Source organism: Rhinolophus sinicus, linkage group LG03, assembly GCF_036562045.2.
Source record: "Rhinolophus sinicus isolate RSC01 linkage group LG03, ASM3656204v1, whole genome shotgun sequence".
In the NCBI taxonomy this organism is placed as follows: domain Eukaryota; kingdom Metazoa; phylum Chordata; class Mammalia; order Chiroptera; family Rhinolophidae; genus Rhinolophus; species Rhinolophus sinicus.
Window position 1 is genome coordinate 58342656 of NC_133753.1, and position 16397 is coordinate 58359052.

General features: G+C 36.2%; 1 protein-coding gene across 4 annotated transcripts in view; it reads left to right on the forward strand.

Annotated features, from left to right (window-relative positions):
- CEP152 (centrosomal protein 152) overlaps positions 1-16397 on the forward strand; it is an 82867-nt gene that overhangs the window by 30942 nt on the left and 35528 nt on the right. For all 4 annotated transcript variants that reach the window (XM_074327770.1, XM_019730686.2, XM_074327772.1 and 1 more), the window contains 4 exons: positions 3203-3350; positions 5221-5312; positions 6097-6260; positions 15703-15895. In XM_074327770.1, coding sequence (XP_074183871.1) covers positions 3203-3350; positions 5221-5312; positions 6097-6260; positions 15703-15895 — 597 coding nt within the window. The remainder of the gene's footprint in view (positions 1-3202; positions 3351-5220; positions 5313-6096; positions 6261-15702; positions 15896-16397) is intronic.

The window sequence follows — 16397 nt, forward strand, 5'->3', positions numbered from 1 at the left end:
ATTATATTATTTCATCTGTTCAGCAAACTTTTATTGAACAATAGCTAATAAACAGCAGGATGTAAACAGGCTTTATGTATGTTTAACTATATTTCAAAGGACAAAATTCAACATGGGGATTGTCTGATTCAGTAATCCATGATATAGTTGTTTTATTTTTTTTAATGTCTGTGTAATTAGTATATTTTGAGAAATATATGGCTTATTAAATTATATTATTAATTTAGTGTTTTCCTTAAGCCAATAGCTTTTCTGTGTGGAAAGGGTTGTATACATTCACAACATATTATAACAGTTCTTTTTACTTTGGCTGCGTTCCTCTTGGGTTTTTTAGTGTGTCAGAGAAGATGAGATGGAATGAGCTTCTTGGAGCTCATTGTGTTCCTAGAGTGACAGAACTCTCTAATTGCAAAGTATCTCCTAGACTCTTTCCTCTAAACTGCCTTCTCTCTCTCCCATTCATAGAAGTAGCATGTGAAGATCTCTGATTATCTCCTTGATGGTGTAAACCTTTCTTCATTCTAGTCTTCATTCTTGAAATCTTCCTTTTTTTTTTAAAGATTTTATTGGGGAAGGAGAACAGGACTTTATTGAGGAACAGTGTGTCCTTCCAGGACTTTTTTTTTCCAAGTCAAGTTGTTGTCCTTTCAATCTTAGTTCAGTTTCAAGTTGTTGTCTTTTCAGTCTTAGTTGTGGAGGGCCCAGCTCAGCTCCAGGTCCAGTTGCAGTTGCTAGTTGCAGGGGGTGAACCAGCAACCTTGTGGTTGAGAGGACGCACTCCAACCAACTGAGCCATCTGGGAGCTCAGTGGCAGCTCAGCTCAAGGTGCTGTGTTCAATCTTTAGTTGCAGGGGGCACTGCCCACCATCCCTTGTGGGATTCAAGGAACTGAACTGGCAACCTTGTGGTTGAGAGCCCACTGGCCCATGTGGGAATCGAACCGGCAGCCTTCGGAGTTAGGAGCACGGAGCTCTAACCGCCTGAGCCACCGGGCCGGCCCAAAATCTTCCACTTTTGATGAAGTCATGGACTTTGGTTTCTATGTCATGACCTTCACCTGATCTATTTCCTATCTTTTCTTTAATTTGGTATTTAAGGGCTCAGCTTTAAACACTTTCTGTGGCTAAGGGACTTTCACAAACCTCTGTGTGTGTGTGGCCTAATCCTCATTTTTCTCTGCACTAGAAATCACTTCTACTTGCTCCCGTGGATTCAGCTGTTCTCTCTTTATCACCACAGTTGTTCTCACTCCATCGTAAAAGATGTCTGCCTTTGTCAGTCTTGAACTGAGTGTTCTCACTCAAGCGAATCATAGAAAAGACGGAACCATTCTTTCGGTTTTGTTTTTTGGTGTTTAAACCGCACAGTTTTATGAGTATATCCTGAACTTGTCAACAGGAAACAACATGGTTTAATTGATTGTTTGCATATAGTAAAATTATTGCCAGTCTGCCTTGTGTTTGTGATGTTTTTCATATCTACCTTTTCTTGAACTTTTACGAGTTCTCGGTCTCTTGTAAGATCTGTTTAGATCTCCCCAGCACACAGCTGTTAGTTGTCCCCTGCCCCTTCTTGCGTATATCTCCACACTGTTACTAATAGTAGCTTGTTCATTGTGTTTGCCATGTTACTTGGGGCTTGAGCACCACGCTTTTCAAGCTGGCCTGGGAATCAGCAGCGGTGTGCCAAGAGGTTTGCAGTGCTGGATAAACATGGACCAGTTTCCAAGAGCTTCATTTTGCTCAAAAATTTGGTAGAAAAAATTTGAAGCAAACATGGCTACAATATGAAATAGAATACAAAATTCACATGAATTTTTAAGTAAAAATGGGAGACTTCAGAATCCCTTTCCTCAGTTTAAGGATATTGTCCGTATCCTTCTGAGGTGTCCGTGAGGCATTATTGGACTTTAGGTTGTACTCTGGCTCAGGCCCTAAATCCCTTCTCTCTGCTTCAAAGCCTTTTCTTGATATTCCTCTTATTTATTTATTTATTTATTCATTTATTCATTTATTCCTCTTACCTATTTCTTTAGGCATTTTTAGGTAACTTGAACTAATTACCTTAATTTACTTCTCGGCCTCTTCCATGCTCTATGTTTACCTGGAATTTAGCCTGAGCAGCCTTTTTTGAATGAGAGGGAGTGATTTCTTCTATCCGGGCTCAGGATTCCATTGCTCATTACTCCCAAACACCTTTTGAACAAACGTGAATACATGATACACATGCTCCATGTTTTAATATATATCCCCATACAATTACACACACACACACACACACACACACACACATTTATCCTGTTTTTTTTTCTTTGCCATTTATTTTTATTCATTTATTTTTAAATTTTACCTTATCTCACTTTTTTTTAAAATTTTTATTTATTTAAGTGTGGTTTGCAGGACTCATCAGCTCCAAGTCAAGTAGTTGTTTCAGTCTAGTTGTGGAGGGCGCGGCTCACAGTGGCCCATGCGGGGATCGAACTGACGACCTCGTTGTTAAGAGCACCACGCTCTAACCAACTGAGCTAACCGGCCGCGCCTTTATCATTTGTTTTTAAGTTTTGTTTTGTAGCACATACTATGTGTAAGGCACTGCATAGGCACCTGCAAGGAGACTATTAAGAGAAATAAGACATGGAAAAGGTAGAAAGAAAAACATGAGAGAACAGATCAGGCTTAAAATAAATTCAGAAGAGGGAGAGATTATTTTGGGCTGCTCAGAATAGCATCAGCTTTTGGCCGTTTAGAGTGAGTTTCCATGTATTTATCTGTATCTTTACTGTCCTGGGATACAAACTCCGTGGTTCAGAGTGGTCTGCCTAAGTATGTATATGTACACTTACATTAACAGTGTAAAATGCAAATAAGAATGTAGCACATCTCTTTTGGCTTGAATAAAATCTAATTTTAGAATAAGTGTCTTGTGAATGTAGAAAGAACAGAAAGGGACTTCAGAAATCATCAAATTCAACCTTTATCAGCATAATTACAAAAGAAAAAAATGGATTGAGAAGTTGACTCGTCCAATATCATGTGACTTTGTTCTCCTGACTCTGAGTCCATTGTGCTTAACCTTGTAAAAGAAGTGATGGTGCCATGTGATGATTTTATATTTGACTTACAATCCAATTATGTATTGTAATTGTTGATTTAATATTTAATAACTGATCATAAAAATGACTTGAACACTTTTTTCTGTTTAGGAAGACATTTGCTGTCATTTGAAAGATCAGGTGAAACAACTGGAAAGAAATCAAGAAGCAAGCAAATTAGAAAAAACTGAGATCATTAACAGATTGACAAGAAGTCTAGAGGACAGTCAAAAGCAGTGCGCGAACTTGTTGCACTCAGGTGGGTGTCTGTTTGGGCTATTGTGTCCCCCAGAAGTCTAGTCTAATATGCAGAGAGAACATAGTAGGATCCGTGAATTACAAAAATCCAGAAAAGATAGAAAAGATCATTGGTGACAACTTTTTTAACATTATTATATGCAGAAGGTGCAAAAAAAAGTACACATTTTAAGAAAGGAAAAGACTATTAAAATTGTAATACTCAATATAGTTCGATAACAAAAGATGAATACAAGTCACGTTTGACTTCTGCAATTACAAGAGGTGCTCAAAGTGGTTACCATCAGTGTCCAGACACTTCTGATTATGGTGAATAACTGCTTGAGTAATGACCAAAGTGTCCACTTGTATACATTTTTTTGGCACCCCCAGTATGTATAAATGTGTAGTGCATTTTCATTAGATAATTTGGAAAACACAGACAACTACAGAGTAGAAAATAAAAATAACCAATAATGCTACTACACAGGGATAACCCTTGTTAACATTTGAATGTGTTTCCTTCAAGTGAAGTGAATACACACATGCATAGACAATCCCTTGTTTCTGGACATAGGACATTTTAAAAACTATACCAAAGCTGAATGTTTAAAAATTGAACAATAAAATACATGTTATATGGTAGGTTCTAGCTCCTGAAACTCAAAATGATTATGAAATCCTATTATATTTTGCTTTTTAGACTTGATCTTTGATCATGTAGTTCTGACATTTTGTGTAATTTATTTAAATTTTTTTTTTCCTTTCACAAAGAATAGCCCTTTACCTGGTCAGTTGAAGCCAGTGAGTGACATTTTTGTCATGCTTAAGATTTCTCGTATGGTCTCCATGGTATTAAGGTTGAGGACATGCTTCCTATCATTAGTTTCAGCAGTACTTTTATTTCCTATTAATTTTTATAAAATAGCAATAGAGTAAAAGGCAATAAAATGATCAAATGTTTATACAAACACTACCGTACAGACAAAATTGCCTTGTTTGTGAGTGAGTAGCTCACACTGTGAAAATAGCTGAATGGTTTTTTTTATTAACTGATATATGAAAATCACATTTTGGTATATAAAGTCAATTCTGCCTGTTGGTACATACAATGTGTGTAAGAGTGGGTTATTCAAAAGTGGAAAGTTCTAGTCAAAGACTGTCTAACTATATGTGTGTATATGTTTTGGTGGGGGCAAAATTTGGATCATGCTCTGTTTGGGTCCCTCCTCCCTGTTTAATTTTGTGTCCTTTTGTTTCACATGGCATTACTTAGTGAGCCTTTCTCCTCACCATTAAAGGCTTTAAAAATATGATTTTCTTTAGTTGCATAATATGCCATCGTTACTTTGCTTAACCATTTCCCAGATGCTCATTTTCTTTTGAGAAAACCCAATAAAGTCCCTTTTAAATGGGAACCTCTCCTAGTGCATTTAAAATATTAAGATACTAAAGTTTCAGAAGCAGAATCCTAATAGGCTTCTTTCACATCGTGGTGGTGGAATAAAAACATTTAGGAAAAAGCTAAAGGCAGCAAGATGTAGCTTTATTATTAGAGGGCAGAAGTGGGTTCCAAAGAATTTATTCTTTGGATTTCCGTGAGTTAGAATATTGTGCTCCTACTAAAGGACTTCTGGAGTGTTAAGGTCTGTAGACATGGCTGAGTTGATTAATAGCAAGGTCACAGCCATTACTAAATCTTGGAAAAGTCTGGACCAAGCCTATGCCTTTTGGGTTCCACTGGCTATACCTTTGGGTTCCTGAAAAGATAATGAAAAGGTAATAAAGCAGAACTCCCCCTTCGCTAGCCTCAGTGAATTCACGTTCTTCTATCCATCATAGGTGCTTTGGCCCTTGACGTTTGGTGTGTTCTGTGATTCTTTCCCCCATAGGCTCAGTACAGGAGGTGGCTCAGCTACGGCTCCAGCTGCAGCAAGCACAAAAGGCACATGCTATGAGTGAAAACATGAACAAGGCTTTGCAAGTGAGTGTTGCCCCTTGGAGGAGACTCTGGGTAACTGAATCATGTTACTTTTCCGAACCTTGGATTTCTTTATGTAAGAGGTGGCTGGACCATCTCCACACCAGACATGAGAGTGGCTCACAAGTTCACCCTCACAGTTGGGTAGTCAAGCCCAGTCTGACTAACTGCAGAGCCAGGGCTCTGCCTCCTCCTGCCAGTCTGCCTGCCACCTCCTCCACATGGCATGTCCTTTCATCTATGTGTGTGTCCCAAAGATAAGGTTATCTACAAGTTTCAAAACCTACAGTTTAGCTGCAATTCTCTCGCATCCTTCTCCAGCGCCTCTCACGTTTTCCGCTGGAGGGAGAGGAATATGCCAGAGGAAGAGGTCCAGTGCTACCTCCACTGGAAAGAGGTATTTTGCCTTTTCACCACTGGCAGACTAAAACACATTCTTGGCGAGGCAGACTACTCTGTCCTCTACTCTAGTAGGTCAAAAAGTGCTGCCACCGGCTTCTCAGCTCAAGGACACTTTTCATGAAGGACAAAATGTAAGCGAGGGAGGTGTGAGAGAAACTACCTACAGTTGCCTTTTCATTCGTTTCTTCATTTCTTCATTCAGTTTCCTGGGAAACCTGATATGTGCTGACCTTTATAAAGTTATTTTAAATGTGTGCGAAAATGTATTTGAAGAAGCGTTTCTGCCTTCTGTCGGTTAAAATGAATTTTGAGCCATAGATAGAATGACTGATTCCTTCTCATAGGAAAAATAATGAAAATGACTTTCAATAATTTTGTGTTTTAGGAAGAATTAGCAGAACTAAAAGATGAAATTTCTCTCTATGAATCTGCGGCAAAACTCGGAATCCTTCCAAGTGACTCAGCAGGAGAATTAAATACAGAGCTCACTGAATCATATGTGGATTTGGGTATTAAAAAAGTCAACTGGAAAAAATCCAAAGTTAAGAGGTATTGAAGAACTAGTTTACTGTAGAAGAACTGACATTAATATTACAGATGATGAATGGTAAACAAGTAGCACCAGGCATGAAATGATGAGCTGACAAGGGGTTCTCGAATGTGGGACAGTGTGTTCTAGTAATACCTGATGAAGCGTAAATGTCTGAAATCAAAATGAACAGAAACCTCAGGAGTTGGTACTGTGCTGTCTTCAGCTCCAATAGGCACATCAGTTTCAGTAAGGTAAAAAATGATTAATGTAGTTAAAATATACAAAGTTCTGCAACTGAGATTATGTATCTGTTTTACTATTAAGGCAAAGCATATTTTTATTATGCTAGCACTCTGTGTTGAAAGCAAATGCCTGGCATTTATCAATGGTATATGAGAAAATGTGCATTAATTTTCCCTAGGAACCTTACTGTGACCTTACTTTTAAAACAGGGATTTTGTCTTTTATATCACTGCTTAACAGATATTTTAGCAATCTCATGGAAGGGATTACTTTATTGTCCCTCCCAGGGAGTGATGGGGAGGGAAGTGGTGGTGGTAGAGGAGGGAGCAGTTAGATATCATTAAACACTTAAAAGATGAATGGAGGAGAGGATGTACGTTTTTGAAGCACATGCTGTTTGGAAGGTGTGATGCAAGGCTCTGGGAGTAGAGTGCAAAAGATGAGATAAAAACGCTCTCTTCCCTCAGGGAGCTTACATTTTGTTGTAAGCTCCGGGAGAGGGAGACATACTACTTGTAAGCAACTAATTGCTATGTGCTAAATGTTATGCTTGATGTGCAAAGGGGTATTGATCCTTTTCTCTACTGGTGTGGGATGAGATGCGAGAGATGGCTTTTTGGAAGCGATTGCATTCAGGCTAAGGAAAACCTTTCTCAAATGCGTTGGCCCATGCTACCACCATCCTGTGCATAGCTGAAGACTCACTTTACCATCATTATTGTTTAGTGAGAGTGTTTACTACCTGTTGTGTTTCAGGTGTCATGCAACTAAACCCAAGTATGTAAGTAAATCTCCTGAAGGGTTTGCTCTACAATAGGTTTTAGAATTTAGGTGTCTTCGTATTGTAATTCCATGTTCAGAACTGTAAGATGAGATTCAGTCAATTAAAAACTCCAGTGACGGGGCGGTATTATGAAACAAGATGGTACTGTAGAGTAGTAAGGCTCCATTGATGTGGAGGTCAGTCTTTAGGGACTGTCATCTCCAAAGATCACAGCTACTATCCGGAAGGAAGCAAAGGAGCAAATAGCAGAATCCAGGTTACGTGATGTATTTAGTAGGAGCCACCATCAGGCTCTTATCCCAGTGTCACGTTGACCTAGATTTATTTGTACCCCACGAGTTATCTGATTTCCTAACTGATGGAAGAGTAGCTGGGGCAGGGGGTTGGGAGAGGTATTGCTGGGCTTTAAGCCAGAGAGCTCAGCCTTAGCCCAGAGAGAACTACGGGAACACAGAGGACTGGGGCTGCTGATCCACATTAGAACCCCAATCCTGACCCCAAGTTGTCCAAAGAAGGCTTCAGCTTGGTTAGTTAATTAAAGTGAAAGAGGATGTAAGCATTATATTTTTCCAGACAGATTTATATAAAATTTTTTAAAGTTAAAATGTAGTCACCGGGAAAATTTACTCTTGTGAATGCCTCATTTCCTGTTAATGCCAAATTAATTCTAAGGGGCTAGTGGAAAGAACATGGTCTTTAGATCCAGATTTTGTTTTGAATCATAGTTTTGCCATTTATTACTACCAGCTTTATGATGTTGGGCAAGTTTCTTGACTTTTCTGAGTCTGTCTTCTTATCAGGCTTTTTCTATTAAGTGGATTAGAGCATATCCCTTGGGAGTTAAAGTGAGCCCTAAAATAGATAATGTAAGGGGCCTCCTGTAATATGTTCTGGCACATACTGGGCACTTAACCAATCATAGCTAGTACTAATATTAATATTTAATAGATGATTGTTTAAAATATACCATTGATCAGATTTTACATTAATCCATTTTCACTTCAACACATACTTTATAAAAATTCTTGATCCTTATCTCAACCTTGGAAAAACAATGGATCCATTCTTATCATTTTAAAGTTGGGAAAACTGGAGCTCAAAGAGCTTCACTCTTCTGCCCAAGAAGACAGACCATTGGCAGCAGAATCAGTACTTGAACCCAAAACTTTACTGTCATGCAAATCTGTTGGTTCATGTCTACATGACAGTCAAAGCTTTTGGCCTTAAACTTCATTCTTCTTTATGTTTTGTATTTTAGAAGACTGAAGATTTAGTTTATGCCAAAAAAATTTTCTTTCCAATAACGCTGTGACTTTAATTTGTGCCATAATTAGCCTGGGAATTGGCTCAATAATCATATATATGTACTTTTTAAGTCGACTGACTTCATCATGATGTCTACTAAAATGTATTCTATTTTTGCCCTTCCTATTTAATTAGTACTCATAGCCAAAATCCTACAGTAATTTAAAGCACATTCCCATAATAAACCTGAGACATCACATCATTATTCTAATAAAAGGAATGCCTGCCACATTCAACTGGGAAAGTGGAGAATAACTGAAATACAGAATGGGTAGTCATTGAGGCTCAGTGAGAACAATTTCCATAAAACTCAAGATACGGGAAGAAAGGTTTAGCTTATAGCCATCCCACCCACCAGCAGTGTAATAGAGAAGAATTCCATCTTGAAGAAAAAGTAAAAATATTTATTCTTAGATCAAAGTGAGAGGAGATATAAGAGAGAAGAGATTTGTACCTTTCTTCTGCGGGACTGTGATTCTTAGAACAAGAGGAAGCAGCAGTTTTCCCAGTGTCAAAAATTTTATTTCTTTCTTCACTTGAGCTGCTTTCAAATCACTGACGCAATTAGTGGCTCCAAGCTTTGATTCCCAACTAGTACCTCCCTCAAGCTACCGCCTAGTAAATTTGAAGGCTTTTAGCCTCAGTGTTCTATTTCACATTCATGGAATTTGAGTAGCTCAATCTGCATGTAGCTTGCAGACAGTTTCCCCTCTCTCTTATTATAGTTGGCTGCGAAGCTCAAATAATAAACATTTAACAAGTGGAATGCCGTTTCCCTTTGGTCTTCTCAGCAGGCTTCATGAGATTGTACAGTTTATTTGGATTCAGGGGAAGCAGCTTCCACAGGGCTCAGTAGTGAGCCTTATGAGGACTGATCGCCACCGCTGACTTTTTCCCTTTTGGGAAAGAAGACAATTATTTTATTAAGCACTTTCTTTGCTCTCTGTCTTGGCTCTCTCTAGGAGTACATGATGTGCTATTTCAGTGGTCAGCATTGAGTAAAGAAAGAAATCAGGGAGGCATAATTTGTTAACTGAGCAAAATAAGTATTCTGCTTACAGTTAGTTCATCATGTCTTACAGCACAGAAAGATGCATTGTAATGTATTTTACATTTCTTACATAATTATGTCTCTATTTCTTATATGTATGTATTCAATTTCTATTTCTACATAAATAGAAGTGGTTTAAATAGGTGAGATTTATATATATAGACATATTGATACTATATATAGAACACAAAAGTGTATATTGATAAATATGTAGCATATTACAAGTTTTTTTAGAATGTTAAAAAAACTAATATTTTCTTCATTCTCTCTGTACATGAGTGTATACATACATGCACATATTCTATATATGTATTCTAATATTTCATTTGGAATCATCTGAAACTGAAAAACATTAAAAATTTTAACTCAGATACTATTATTTACTTCCTTTTTTGCGAAATAGACGTTCATTTTTTAGAACAGTTTTGGATTTACAGAAAAATTAATATAGCACAGAGAGTTTCCATATATTCTGTACCCATTTTCCCCTATTGACATCCCACATCAGCATGGTACATTTCTTACAGTTAATGAACTAATATTGATACATTATCATTAACTAATATCCGTAGTTTATTTAGATGTCTTTAGTTTTTTCTTGATGTCCTTTTTCTGTTCCAGGATCACGTCCAGGATACCACATTCCATTTAGGAGAGTCATATTTCCTTAGAGTTCCTCTTGAATTTCCTTGTTTTTGATGACCAGGGCAGTTTTAAGAAATACTGTAGTGGTCAATTATTGTGTAGGAAGCCCCTCTATTGGAATTTGATGTTTTTCTCATGATTACGTTTTCTCATGTTTACATTTTTCTCATGATTATGTTTTTTTCATGGGTTTTGTGGAGGAAGACCATAGACAGGAGGTTCCATTTTCATCACATCATATTAAGGGTACATATAATACCATCGATATTTATTCTTTTCAAAAGTCACTTTCTCCTTTATTATGGAAAAGAGAAAATGCAGATTAAGAAAAACAGAAGACAATCAAAAGCACCCAAAATCTAACTTCACCTCCCATGAAGAAAACCACTATTAACATTTTGGTATATAACTTCCACATTATCCGTTTCGATGTTTCTAAATGAAAAAATAATATAGAATATGCTGTTTTATAATGTGTCTTTTAACTTAATACATTCTGGAAACTTTAGATGTCAAGTAAATATATATTTACTCATGGGTATGTGGATGAATATATTATATTTTAGTTAGTAATACACTGTTTAAATACTTTAAATTATAAATATTGCAATATTGTTATTACATGTAGCCAGGTCGTTATTCATGTCTTTGATTATTTCCTTAAGATGTGGATGAATATTCTTGCTAAAACTTACACACATATGTGAGGCTTTTGATACATGTTGCCAAGCAGCCTTTAGTTTATGTTATTACCCACATCGTGACAGCATCTATTTCTCTGTACCTAGCCAGTGCTGAGAGTTAGTACTTTTTCTATTTAAAAGTTTTATGTAGTTAGATCCATCATTCTTTCCCTTTATTTCTTGATGGTATTTTTCTAGTACTTTTTATCGTTTTATTTTACTTTTTTAAACCTTTTAAAATTGTTAAATATAAACATAAAGTGCATGAAACATAAGCTTAATGAATGATTTTAAAGTGAGTAGCCGTGGAACCACCACCCAGGTCATGAAATAAACATTTCCAGCAATTGCCTATATTCCTCTTTCCAGTCATAACCTTGAGGTTAACTGCTGTATTAACTGTTATGGCAGCCATTTTGGTTTTGTTGTTGTTGTCCTTCTAAGACCCAAGTATTCATACCTAAATGCTATAGGTTAGGTTTACATTCATATAAAGGGAACTCACACATTAGGTGTTTGTGCTTGTTTTTCTTATTTTCTTTTAGTATATGTGCTGCCGAAGTGAGCACATTTTTCTTATTTTCTTCTGCAACTTGATTGAGATATATTTTATGAACCATAAAATTCACCCATTGAAGTATACAGGTCATTGTTTTTTAGTATAGTCTCAGATTTGTGCAATCATCACCACAACCAAATTTTAGAACATTTCAGTATCCCACAAAAGAAACCCCATACCAATTACCAGTCATTTCCCATGACCCCTTCCTGCCCTCACAGCTCCAGGCAACCACTAATCTACTTTCTGTCTCTATCGCTTTGCCTATTCTGTACATTTCACATAAATGGAATGATACAATATGTGGTCTTTTGTGATTGGCTTACTTCCCTTAGTGTCTTATATCAGCACTTAGTATCAGTACATTTCATTTTATAGCCAAATAACATTTCACTGTATAAATATACCACATTTTGTCTATTCATCAGCTGATGGACATTTATTTGGATTATTTTTCCCTTTTTGGCTGTTATGAATAATGCTCCCATGAACATTTGTGTACAAATTTTTGTGTGGACATATGTTTTCATTTCTCTTAGAGATGTACCTAAGAATGGAATTGCATTTTGAGGAACAGTCCAACTCTTTTCCAAAGTGATTGAACCATTTTACATTCTCACCAGCAATGTATGAGGGTTCCCATTTCCCCTACTTTTGTAATTTTCTAATTTGTTTATTATAGTCCTCCTAGTGGATGTGGAATGGTTTCTCATTGTGGTTTTGATTTGAATGATATGGTTTTGATTTCATGGTTAATTTTATGGTTGAACATCTTTTCATGTGTTTATTGACCATTTGTATATCTTCTTTGGAGAAATGTCTATTCAAATCTTTGTCTCATTTTAAAATTGAATTTTCTTTTCATTGTTTAGTTTGAAGAGTTTTTTTACATATTCTGAATACAAGTCCCTTGTCAAATAAATTATTTGTAAATATTGTGTTTTATTCTGTGGGTTGCCTTTTTACTTTCTTGACAGTATCCTTTGAAGCACAAAGGTCTTTAATTTTAGAAAGTCCAACTTATCTTTTTCTTTGGTTGCTTATGCTTTGGGTATCTAAGAAACCATTCTGTACTTCATGGTCCTGAAAATTTATACCTATGGTTTCTTCTAAGAGTTTTATCTCATATATTAGGTCTTGGATCCATTTTGTGTTATTTTTTGCATATGATGTGCAGTAGGAAGTCTAATGTCATTCTTTGGCAGGTGGATATCCAATTGTCCCAGTACCATTTGTGGAAAAGACTACTCCCACTAAATTGTCTTGGCACTCTTGTTTATTTCTGGGCTCTCACTGAGATCAATATTCCAATTGATCTATATGTCTGTCCTTACACCAATACTGCTGCCTTGATTGCTGTAGCATTGTAGTAAGCTTTGAAATTGGGGAATCTGAGTTCTCCAACTTTGTTCTTTTTCAAGATTATTGTGGCTATTCTGAGTCTCATGTATTTCTTATGAATTTTAGGACCAGTTCGTCAATTTCTACAAAGAAACGGGCTGGATTTTGATGTGGGTTGCATTGAAGCTGTACATCAAAATTTGGGAATGTTGCCATCGTAACAATATTGTCTTTTGATCCCTGAATATGGGATGTCTTTCTGTTTATTTAGATCTTCTTCAATTTCTGTACCAGTCATCTACTTTTGTAATTTTATGGTTTTTAGTATCTTAGTCATATAAATCTTTTGTTAAATTTATTCCTACGTATTTTATTATCTTTACTGGGTTGTTTTCTTAATTTTCTTTTCAGGTGGTTCATTATTAATACATAAAAAATACAATTGATATTGTATATTGATCTTGAATCCTGCCACATTGCTGAGCTGAACTTATTTATTGGCTCAAAAAGTTTTTAGTGGACTCCTTAGGATTTTTCATATTCAAGATCATGTCATCTGAAAACAGAGATAGTTTCTTTCTTTCCAATCTGGATGCCTTTTATTTCTTTTTCTTGACTAATTGCTCCAGCTAGAATCTCTAGGACGTGGTTGAATGTAAGTGGCAAGAGCAGATATCTTTGTCTTGCTCCTGATCTTAGGAAGAAGTATTCAGTCATTCTCCATTAAATATGACTGTTAGTGGTGGAGTTTTCATAGATATGGGTGTTCTTTAGATTTTCTTCACCCAACATTTTGTTTGTGAAACTCATGTTGTAGCATGTACCTATGTGTGTGTGTGTGAGAGAAAGATCTTCATATGAATATTTTACAATTTATTGTCCTTTATACTGTCCATAGATTCTTAAAGTTATTTCCTGGTACAACATGCATACATTTCTGTTGGGTGTATTCTCTTCTGTGCATACGTAGTTCAGAATTTAGACTGAAGTTTGTGCAAGTTTAAACACAGAATTCAGGATTTCTTTCTCTGGTTCTTTTCTCTCCAGGAGCTTTCCTACACTCTCTTTATTGCTGGTTTTCAGCAATTTGATGTTGTTGTGATTATGCTGGTTTTCTTCATTTTTTTTTTCTGCTTAGATTCATTGAATTTTTAGGTTTTATGGCGTTTTAGTTTTCATCAAATAGGAAAATTTTTGTCATTATTTTTCAAATATTTTTTCTGTTCCTCTCACCTCTCCTCTTCTGGGACTTCAGTTATAGTTAGGTTAGAAAACTTAACATACTTTGTATATTTATGTTTTAGTCTTCTTTATGTCTGTTTAATTTCGTAGTTTTATTGCCATGTCTTTGTGTCTACTGATCTTATGTAGTGTTAAATATGCTGTTAATCTCATCCAGTATATTTTTCATTTCTGATTTTGGAATTTTTTTGTTTCTGCAAGTCCAATTTGGGTGTTTGTTTATGTCTTCCATTTCTCTGCTCATTGTGTATATGCTTTTCCCCCCCATATCTTCTTGAACATATGGAATACATTTAATTCTGTTGTCTGTGTCATTGCTGGGTCATTTGCTATTGATTGATTTTTCTCCTTATTACAGTTTATATTTTCTTTCCTGTTTATTTGCGTACCTGGTAAATTTTGATTGGATGCTGGACATTTTAAGTTTTATGTTTTAGATGTTGGATTTTACTGTATTTTAAAAAGAACAGTTATTCTTTTTCTGTAACACACTTTAGTTACCTAGAATCCATTTTATCCTTTGAAGCCTTTATTATAGGCTTTGTTAGATTAGGTTTAGAGCAAACTTTAATGTGGGGCTAATTTGGCCCCATTCCTAAGGCAGTATTAGATGCTCTGTGAATTAGGCTGTCTTTCCACTATGGCTCATGGAACACAAAACATTCCCATCCCTATTCTTTTCCTGTGGTTCTTTCCTTGGCCTTGAGGTTATTTCCTCTCGTTCATACACTGATCTCTAGAGCTCTCTTCCTGTTTAGCATCCTTTTCCACAGTATTTCCCTCCTCAAATTCTAGCCATTTTGTCCTCCCTAAACTGAACTCTTTGCAATTCAGTGAGATTGCTGGGCTCTGTTTGGGTTTCCTCTCCCTGTGCCACGGCATGGCAACTCTGAAGGTGGGAAGCTGTAGCATCGTAGGGCTCACCTTGTTTATTTTTCCTTTCTCAGGGATCACTATGCTTTGCTGCCTGTTATCTGATGATTGAAAATCATCCTTTCATATATTTTGTTTGGTTTTCTCATTGTTTAAGGCAGGAAGATAAATCTGGGTGTTTTAATTCATTATGGGAAGGAGCAGAAATTCTCAATCCAATTTTGAAATTTATTGAAACTAAATTTATTTGAAACTAAAGTGGGGATTAAATTGCTTTTATTTAACTTTTTTTCCCGTTGCTCAGATATCCACTCAAACTTATATTTTAGTACAAGAGATACAGACATTGTTGGTTAGGATGGCTAGTAGTTACTATTTTTTCCCTCCTTTCCTTTTGTGTTGTTTCTCTTAGAGTCATAAAGGACAAGCATCTACATCATGTAGTTTACCAAAAGCAAAAGTGTATGCCATATTGAAGTTCACATGGCTAAACTTGCAATGAGGTAGCAGAACTAAGCTTAACAGTGGTCTTCCTATGAATAAATGTATTTCTGTATATGGGAACATAGCCAAAGTGATATCCTTGTATATGACGAAGCTTAAAATTGTTTTTGAAATACTAATATCGAGTTGTCACAAAACATGATCACCATTGTAGTTAGTAGCTTTTAAGGAGTAACCATGCTTGATTTGTTACTTGATTTAATTTTAATTATGATAATTTCTCCATTAGCATTGTGCAGCAAGAAGACCCAAATGAAGAACTTTCCAAAGATGAGGTCATTCTGAATTTGAAAGCAGAAGTGCAGCGTTTGCTGGGTAGCAACTCAGTGAAGCGTCGTCTGGTGTCTCAGTTACAAAATGATCTCAAAGGCTGTCATAGGAAAATTGAAAATCTCCAACAAGTGGGGAAGGATGAGGTTGAGGTTCGTAGAGTTCGTAGAGTTAAAATGCTATTTTTAAAAAGCTTAATAAAGGAAATGCTTACAGTTTTACATTTAAATGAAACCTTTATCTTTCAGGGGTTCATTTGACTTTTTTAGAAGTAAAATTTAAAGAAGGAAATGCCATTTAGAGGAATATATTTTCTGGTTGCTCTTGGCACTTAGTAAATGAGATACCAATTAGATAAAATTCCTTTACCACAAATCCAAGGAATCATTCTACATAATAAGGTATCTGCATTTCCTCAAGATTGGCTTTTACCAACAGTACTCTAACATCTAGTTAAATTCTCCACTATGAAATCCTTTAGCATGTTATCCATGAGGTTTCTCTGGTCCATATTCATATAATGAGAGTCATTCTATGTAAGGAAATTCATTGTATAGTGTTGGTGTTACAGGTGGGAGAGGCACAGAATCAGGTTATGTCAGAGTCATTGAAATCCACCTTTGTATCCTTTAGTCAGTCTCCTTTATAGCTGAG